The following is a 9,719-nucleotide window of genomic DNA, read 5'->3' on the forward strand; positions in this document are numbered from 1 at the left end:
CATAAACTAAGAGAAAATGTGCTCCCCACCTTCCCTTGCCACATGGTCACTGAGAGGCCCAGAGAAGGACACACAGAGACCACCTGGAGAGGGACAAGAACAAAGAGAAGGTTTATTGCTGGTCAGGGGTTTATATGGACTTTGGAGGGATTCAAACCCACCAAAAAGAAACAAGAGGGGAGTTTGGCTCTGGGTCAATAGGAGTAAGGGTATTTACATTCAGGAGGAGAGGGTTCAGATAAGAGACATGTCGCAATCTTCCTCCAGACCCTTGAGATTACAGGGTATTCTAGGAAGAAGCAGTGACTTTGCAAAAAGACATTTTAACAAACATTAGGTACATTCAAACAACATTAAAAACATCAGTTGTTAAAGCATTATCAGTGGCTTGTTGATCTTCATCACAAATCCATTTCTGGCAGGACTTTCTCCATGCTAGATATTGTGACTCAATTCCCACAAGTCTATATACAAATAAACCACACATGTGCTCTACCTGCAAGACCTAAGACAGTTGCTGAGGTTACAGAGAAGCCATTACAGCTTGGGGGCCACATAGTTGAGTGCAGTTCTTGGCTCACTCTTCATTTGCCTGAGGAATCTTTGGAAATTGACTTCCACATGTGGCTTTTCCCCATGCAAAGGAATTTACACTAATGTTATTAATAATTTGGAAAAAAGAAAGGAATCAGCTGAGGCGAGGCCTGGAGATAAGAGCAGGGGAAACATCCTTGCTGTCATGGTTTATCCCCAGCCACAAACTCGCTCACTCACTCAGCAACCCTCTGCCGCCTAAAACTGGGTGATAGAGCTGGCACTGACTGCAAAAAAGGGCGCTTTGGAGAGAGGTATAATTGTAATGCACTGACAGACCTGTTACCAACACCATGTTTACATGAAAATGCAAGTTATTTTTTTCTTCTTTACTATAAATTCTGTCTGTCTGATTGGCTGGTTATTTTCCTAGTGATGCCTGACTTACAGAACCTGGATCTGTAAGCAAAAGTGTATTCCCTCTTATTTCTCCCAGCACATAGTAGTACCAGCTCTGGCCATATCACATCACAGGTAAACAAAAGAGTTCTGACAACATCCACCACACACACGACATAGCATTGATACCCCTCCAAAGCTACATTATAACATGACCAGCTCTCCACAGCCAATCTGGAAAGAGCCAAGAACTTCCTGTTTCCATCATCCTTTAGCTCACAGTTCCCCTTTTCTGTGGTCCATTGGTCAAAGAGGTAACTCTGAATGTTACTCTCTGCCTCTGCAGTGAGTCTTAGCTAAAGGTCTTCAAACCAAGGTGTGAAAAGACAGGAACTCTTGTTAAAGGTTTCCAGTGTAGAACAAGAGCTCTCACTTTTGCAGCTTGAAATAAACCTCACTCACAGCACAGAAGCAAGTGCAACCACAGTGGGTTTGAGCAGGAAAAGTCCTCACAGGGGGGCTGGTGAAGGATGGTTGGGGGAAAGGAGGTGGTTCTCTGTCACCAGAAAAAGTACTGCCACTCAGTTTTTCCACTCACAGTCAGGCCCTCCATGACACCCCAAAAGGGAACACAGGAACTGACCACTGAATGACGAGATATAAACTCTCTGAAAGGGGGCTGACAACAATCACTTTCTTCTCTGCCTTGACACAGAAGCCACCAGCAATGAAGCTCCACGTTGCAGCTCTCCTCGCCATCCTCTGCCTTGGCATCTTCACTGTGCACACAGTGAAAGGTAAGTTTACATCAGCAGAGGAGGACAGGAATTGCTCCACTTTGCACCTGTGATCTGATGAGCAGGATTCATTCTCAGATAGTGCTGATTGATAAGATAAAACTTGTGCAAGAAATTGAAATCAGAACCACAAGAAAGGCAGTTTTATGGGAGATTTCATCTGATGTCCTGACAATTACTGGTTGGCTTCTGTTTTAAGGCAAAGAGAGTTTCTGTGCCTTAGAGCATTTAAAGTGTTTCTATGTGTTATTGTCTGTCTTGAAATCATGAAATCTTGAAGACATAATGACTTTTAATCTTACTCATGCCCTATAGCAATTAGTACTATAGGGATAGTATCATTTTAGGAAGGATATTTCTTGAATTAGATGTGCATTTACCTCTTCCAGGTATGTTCTTTGTACATGAATGTTATGATATTATTTGTTATTTATCTTTAACTATATAGCCTTAATCCCTCTAAAGGTCCTATTTTCAAAAGTTCTTCCAGTTCTGGATCACATATTGCCTATTTCCTTGTTTCTAAGCAAATTTTCTGGTACAGACAGGAATACTATGACCAAAAACTAAAGAGGGGAGTAATAGATTTCTACAGTACCTTCTCTCTCTTCATAGAATCATACAATTTATCATCTTATTTGAGACCAATTATAAGCACTGAGGTGAGCCGTGCTTATTAGCCATGCTTTAAATAAGTTTGTCTACAGTGGTGTTTAGGTCACAGACTTTTGGATTAGGTTACAAGTAATAAAAAAAAACCACATGACAATAAACTGATTAGATAACACGTCTCATCATGATCAGAGTCACAAAAAAAAAGCACATAAAAAAAATCTGCACACCATATGCAAACCCATAACCATGCAAAGAGAAACGCAGAGAAAACATACTTTCACAAAACCACACCAAAACCAAACTGAGACTTGCTAAGCATTCACAAGATTAGGAAGCCACATGCTGAGTATGTTGATCCAGCGCTGCTATAGCTGGATCACACTACATTCTCATGCATTGTTTAATGATACTGCTCTTCTTGGGAACACGTGTTTTAGTATCACAGACTCATCGCTTGTAATGACATTCTCCAGGTCATATAATTGGCCATACAGATCATCAAGGCTGAAAAAGCACACTTAGATGGTCTGTCTACAAGCAATAGGAAAACAACTAGAAAGAATGACAAAAAAAATCACAAAAAGAATGTAAAAGTGGTAGTTACAGGTGCAGAGCAGTTGGGGTTTGTTCCCAGGCTTAGAGAAGCTCTGTTGCTGTTTCCTGCATCCATTCCCTGAGGATGGTGTACTAGCAGAGAAAATATTTCCAGGATAAGTAAGGATGGCTTGAATGCCTTTGAGATCTTTTAATGTCACATTTTGAAAACCAGGCTAAGGCAACAAGATATTTGTAATGATTCATACAAAAATGCATTTTATTACTCATGACTAAAGCGAGATCAGAAGAGATATTCTCTCAGGCAAACAAAACCTCAAGAATTAGCAACTCTGCCAGTACCTGTGCACTGGCTATGGTACAAATTCTCCAAAGGCTGACTTGTGTTTTCCTCAGCTATTTCAAACAAAGGAAAGCTCACAGATAATGACACTATGTGCAGAAGGTTTTATATTTGGCAAGTTGCACCTGAACAGGTCTTGGACTTCATTCAAGCCAGTTTCTTTATAAATCATTTAAAATGAAATCTCAGAGTACAGCAGTGTTCTGTTTGCCCCCCTCATGCCTTCCGAAACCTCTCTTTCCTAAGTGAAAGAAAACCAGAAACTAGCAAGTGGGAACTTACACATCTTTGTATCCATATACTCCATCTCATTTAAACAAGCTACCATTTTTAGTTATCATCAGGTAAGATATCAACTGCCAAAAACATTTTACAGCAATACCTCAACCCTCTTTATTAATCACCAGTACACATCCCTGAATTTTATGGAAATCTTGGAGGAAAGAAAGGATTAAGTAGCACTCCATTGCCTATGAAAGTAGACTTATAGGAAGCATATAGAAGTACTTATTCTTCTGACAGATATACCTCCCTTTCTTTCAACAATTTTTTTCAGTGCTAGTTTTAGATGGCCACTGTGAGACCAGGAGCCTTGCTTTTCTCTTATTTTTCACTTGGAGAGCAGGGGGATTTACTGATCCACATTCAGATGCCGTATGAAAATCCATGCAGTAAAGGTGACAGATCTAAGTCCTACTTCATATGGACACTTATTTGCAGGTGATACAGACCTAACTATGAATCATACCAAATACCTGTTCTGCTATGGAAGCTGTGACTCCCAAGGGGCAGAGTTATTATACAACTGGTCAGGTGAAGAGGTGAATATGAGTATCTTAACTGAAAGAACAGGAACACTTTAGAGATGCTAGGATGTATCACAAAAAAATAGCCTAAGCTCTCTTGTATAAGTGGTATTGTGGCTGTAAATCATCAGACACTCATGTTCTAACCACAACTACAAATCTTCTCAAACTCATAATTTATTAAGTAATTATGGATAAATATGAATATAGTATTTACTTCCCTTTTCATTTATTGATTTTTCCCCTTCTTTTCCAGGGAGTGGTGCAAGTGAGTCCATGCGCAAATTTAGTTGTGTACATCTGTCTACAAGGCAACTGAGCATCCGAAACCTTGTCAGTTATGAAAAGCAGCATATACCTGTAACTGCCATCATGTAAGTACCTAGTGCACAGTTCACCTCCACTGTCCCTGCAAACATGCCACCAATGAAAAGGGAAGGGGCATCACAAGACACTTCAAAGCGCAACTCACTAAATCTGGCTAGTTCAGGTCACCCTTCCAATTCTTCCATGAAGGAGTCACCTGGCAGCTGAGGGAGTGAGGGGAGATGAGTGGGCCTCAGAGAGCTGGGAGATGTCTCCTGCTCATGAAGAATGGCAGAAAGCTCACTGAACAGTCACATCTTTTGTGGCCAGCAAATGGGGGAAGGTCTCAGCAAGCGTGGAGCAATCAGAAGTCCAGTGCACTGAACTGAGCCAAGGGCAAAGATCAGGTGAAAGAAGATGGGATATCTCTGACCCCTGCTAGGAGATATGTTTGGTCTTTTGAGCTCATAAGCATGCATTTTTATAAAATCTGGATCTGCTTCTGGAAGGTAAATGTTCATTATGATTTAATATAAAATCTCAGAACAGCAGATTTGCTTTTTTTTAATATCATTACATATGCACATCACCATATATGTTATATATATATATATATATATGCCATAAATAGAGAACCAAAATTGCTAACTGCTGTTATTCCAACTAACATCTATAAATTCCGACATTTGGTATGCTTTTACCACATTTTTGCCCATGTTCTGCATGAAAAACAAGGAGTGCAAACACGAGGTTAAGAGACTGGAATTTAAAGGTAACCTGATTTGCTTTCTATCTTCCTATAGGTTTATGACCAAAAAAGGTATCAGGATCTGTGTACGCCCTGATCAGCATTGGGTGCAGACTGCTATGAAGAAAATAGACGAAAGGTCAACATCATCTAGGAATGGTATTTCCCAATTTAGTGTTCCCAGTGAAACACCTCAGACAAGGCACCGCTCACTCACTCCCCTTCCTCCTACGCCTTCGGCAGCATGGAGAAGAGAATTGGAGACACATAAGGTAAAGATCATGAGTTGAAATAAAAGCCTTTACTAGAAACAGCAATGAAATAGCACAACAACATGTTACAACAATTGTATTATTAACAGAGTGTACAAGATAGGAGAACACTTCAAACACAATTACTCACCACGTGGAACCTGATGCCACACAACCCCAGATCCCATGCCAGACCAGAAGGGTACCCATTCACCTCCACGTGGTGTGAGTTGGTAAAGAATAACCCCAGGGTCCTGGCCAGCTGGTAGATTTGTGTCCATGACAATATTTCTGAACTTCACTGTGATATCTAGACCTAACTCAAGGCCCAAAACTGACCTCCCTGTTCAATCACTCTCTGGATGAACTGAGATGCTGATTACTGAGCTTTTTCTTCATAAACCCCTCTGGGCACTTGAATAACTCACACTTCAGGTAACAGGGACCTGACTTCTTCCTTCCTCTGCTGGTACTCATTAAAATTAAGCAAAGTCCAGAGAGACCACTTTTGAAGGTGTTCAGACTGGCACCACTCTGTAGGGAGAGGACATCAGGTTCTAAGCCCATCAGTTTAGATCACCTCAAGACCACCATATTCAGTGATAAAACCAAATTACTTTTCACACAGGGATAGTCTCTGTGGTCACCAATTGGTGAAGCAGGAAAAGTAGCCAAGGGCTGGAATAATATTCCGGCTGGAATAGTATTTCTATAGCAGTCTTTGCAGTCCTTATCCCTTTCACAGTGGAGAAGGTGGGATAGTATATACAGGGGTGGGGCTGTACTTGTCTTGTGAGGGTCAGGCACTTTCCCAGCTGAGCTCAGGGCACTGCACACATGATGCTCACTCCCTTTGGAACCAGGCAATGAGCATCAGGGAGAGGCCAAGCTAACCACCTAGATAAGATGGTTTCTGTTGAACAGAGAGAGGCCTTATTTGAAATATTCCATTCAGCTGCTTGCCAGAGGCAGAGAAGTCTCTGCTCCCTCTTCATTTATGTAATCAATGCCGAGATAAGCTTGTTATTCTCTCATTTTCAATTCAAGTCAGTCAGTCAGTGTTTTTCTTCATAGTCCTTATGTTACCAATTGTTTAGCACAGTACAATAAATCAAAGAATTTCATTATAACCAAATGAGTTTGCTAGGAGTTCTGGTACAATAGGTCTCTACTACTTTTATTTCAGTCACCTGGATATCTTTCACCCAAAGCATCTACAAGCCAATGAAGCATTTGTAAGGCTTATGAAGTAAATGCAGTCGCTTACTTCTTCAACACAAAGGCACAAAGAATTACGGAACACTGACATTCAGGAGCTGCCTGAAACTGTTCTCTACCAACACTCTTCAGCAATTCAGGGTGGAGAAAGAATTGCTCACACCTGCTGCTGAGATGGGGAGCGCTGGCAGAGCTCTCTTGAAGTCAAATGGAGACCTGCACACTGACTCGAAGCTGCACAATTCCAAAATTGTAATTACAGCTTGACACATCTTTTCTAATTATAGCTTGATCCCCTAAGACAAAAATACAATATAGAAATGTTGCAATGCCTAGCAGCTTTTCTTGATTCTGCGCCCAGTTCCTTCCTACTGTCCAAACACACTCTCAGGAGACTCCATGAGAACTCCAACAGGCTCCCACAAAGCTCCTTCAAGTGGAGACTGTCCCAAGAGTTTAACAGGAGACCACGGTGGGACATGCTGTAGCAAGGAGAGGGGAAATGCTGACAACTGTGACTTCAATGTGATTTCCTGGGACCTCTGCCGCCCTTGCCATGAGGCCTGCAGGGAAAGCAGTGACTTTTCAAAGCATCCATGTGTCTGGCTCAGCACATCATGCAGGAGTCACGTTTGGCCTGGCCCCAGGACAGCCCATGTGCTCTGTCATTCTCCTGGAGCAGTGCACTTGGAAAACCCATAGTTCCACACTGAGAAAGATTTTGGGTCCCTGATATCAGGGAAGAAGGTAACACAGCATTGCTCCAAAGCAATGAATATGCTGCCTACAGAGGTCTTCTTCCTTGAAATGGAAAAAATATTTTCAGTTGTACAGAAAGTTCTGTTTCCACCTTCTTTTTCCTGAACTTTGTAATTTTCCAAGGGTCAGTAATATTGAGTTTCCACTATCTCTAGTTGCTAAAACTTTACATTTTGATAGCTTTTCCTACCTGAGAGCATCTGGTTACATCAGGAACATCTGTTAAGACTTTGTAGTAACCTCAGCAATCAGGTATTAATAAATCTTACCTATCATCAAGTAATGAGTGAAAAGACACAGAAACTCATCAAGTAATGAGTGAAAAGACACAGAAACTGAGTGCCACATCTACTGTTAAACTACTAGTAACTGTTAGAACTAAGAAAAGAGCAAAAGGCTTCATTTCAAGTCATTCCTGAGCCTTGGAAATGGCTCCAATCTGCCATGTTATTGTCTTTAATATTGCTTTACTTAACAATACATCTAATTAAAATATCTTAAGTACTATACAAGTATTTCAAGTAGTATAAAGCAACACTTGCTTACCCCCTATTTAGTGGATTGTCTAAACGTAGTTCAAGTCTCAGCCATCTCCAGAAAAGAGCTGTTGACAGACTTCTAATCTGTAAAGCAAGAACCTACTGCAGTCCATCCATGTATGTAACATGTATGTAACAACACTTCTTTTAAATTTAAGAAATAATTCTGTTCTCTGATGTGGATGGACATACAAAATTGTATGAAAAAATATATAAAACTGGTATATGGATGGACTGCAGTAGGTTCTTGCATTACAGATTAGAGGTCTGTCAACAGCTATTTCACAAACATGTATGTAACAATAGGAAGAAAGCTGAAAGTTAGTTTGACTGCATGAGACTGAAAATGGAGTTGACTCTCCGTTGTTCTGTGCTTTGGTTCATTTCTTTCATTTTTGATTCTAAGGTGGCAAGCCAAAAGGAAATCCATGACTTTAAAGAAGCTTCCAGTGTTAAGGAAACTTCCCATTCTGAACATCCGCCGGATTCTGAGGCATTCGCGCTCCCAGCCCCCAAGACCTTAACTACTGGGACTGAAGCCCCTTCACAGCAGCTCCAGTGAGCTGGTGGTGACCTTCTTGGCCCTCTGCACACCCCACCACACACACTCAGACCAGGTTTCCTTAACAGTTCAACCCCAGGTTTCCCCTAGTAGAGTGTCAGGTATCTTGTGCCATAACGCAATTTATTCAAAGTCCAGCAATACAGAAACAGCCTGAGCTGGTGCCTCTGAGGAGGATCCCCAGGAAAGGAACTTCTGGGCTTTTATACCTTCACAGTCTCGTTCTTCCTCCTGAGTCCTCTGTTTCTACTGTGTCTCCCCACATCCTTCTATCTTGATGGTTGCCCTGTTTGTTAACCAAAAGGTTGGCAGTTCATGGCCGCTTGTCTCAGACTCCCACCCAGAGCTCAATCTGCATCTCAATCTGCAGTTTGCAAACCAAGTTACCTGCACCAGATGTATTCCTCAACAGTCCTCCCTTTGTTTTAATTGAATTCACCTAATACACTAAAAGGAAAAAAAAATCAAACTTTCAAGGCATTTATCCACTGCCATTATATACAACAAGTAAAAAACATAATGATTTAGGCTGACAAGACTGTCATAGGGAAAAGGGAAAACACAACTTTCAAGGCATTTAACCATTTGTCTTATTGCAAATTATGAACATAGCAAGATCACAGCTAACAAGATTATCATAGAGTAGAAATTATTATCAAGATCCAACCATGAAAGATTCTCAAAAGTAACTTTTTTGACCAACTGGTTGATTATTCACTACTTGCATGATACAAGAATGGTAATCCAGTTATCCTTAGTCACAACTTTAACAGCAAAATAACAACATAGTAAGACAAAATAGTACTTCCCATTTAGGTTTGAATTTGAGGTTTTTAAGAGTACCTTAACTAACACTTCATCCCGGGGTTGTATATCAGGTACTTGTGTTTCAGATGGGCTGGGCTGATAGTATTGTACATACTTTCTCTGCCCTTCCAGTCTTCTCTGCATACATATAACATACTCGATCAGGAGTTCATCTCCTTCCAATAGGCTGATCTTAGCTGGGATATAAGTCCCTAGCATAGCTAAGTGCCTCTCAAAGAGAATCTCTGCTGATGTTAGTCCTATAGGTTGTCTCAAAGTTTTCTAGAGACCCCAAAGAACCAATGTGAAGACCTCTGACCATTTAAGATTAGTGTATGTGTGTATTTTTGCTATATTTTCTTTTAATGTTCTATTCTTCCTTTCTACTTGTCCTGAAGATTGTGGGTGATACGGTGTATGTAACTTTTTCTCTATCCTCAAATCATATACAGCTGTTTAATAATACGCACTTTAAAATGA

At 40.8% G+C, this 9,719-nt stretch overlaps 1 protein-coding gene across 2 annotated transcripts; it reads left to right on the forward strand.

The window, feature by feature from the left end:
- The first annotated feature begins 1,419 nt into the window (after window positions 1–1,419).
- LOC139680064 (lymphotactin-like) lies at window positions 1,420–9,719 on the forward strand. 2 transcript variants are annotated; one of them, XM_071572323.1, is made up of 4 exons: window positions 1,420–1,730; window positions 4,306–4,423; window positions 5,159–5,375; window positions 8,277–9,719. In XM_071572323.1, the coding sequence occupies exons 1-4, from the start codon at window positions 1,583–1,585 to the stop codon at window positions 8,430–8,432; spliced, it is 639 nt and encodes a 212-aa protein (XP_071428424.1). In that variant the 5' UTR covers window positions 1,420–1,582; the 3' UTR covers window positions 8,433–9,719. The 2 variants fall into 2 exon arrangements, with proteins under 2 accessions (XP_071428424.1, XP_071428434.1); XM_071572333.1 differs by having other exon boundaries at window positions 6,541–8,359.

Source organism: Pithys albifrons, chromosome 1 (assembly GCF_047495875.1).
Source record: "Pithys albifrons albifrons isolate INPA30051 chromosome 1, PitAlb_v1, whole genome shotgun sequence".
NCBI lineage: Eukaryota > Metazoa > Chordata > Aves > Passeriformes > Thamnophilidae > Pithys > Pithys albifrons.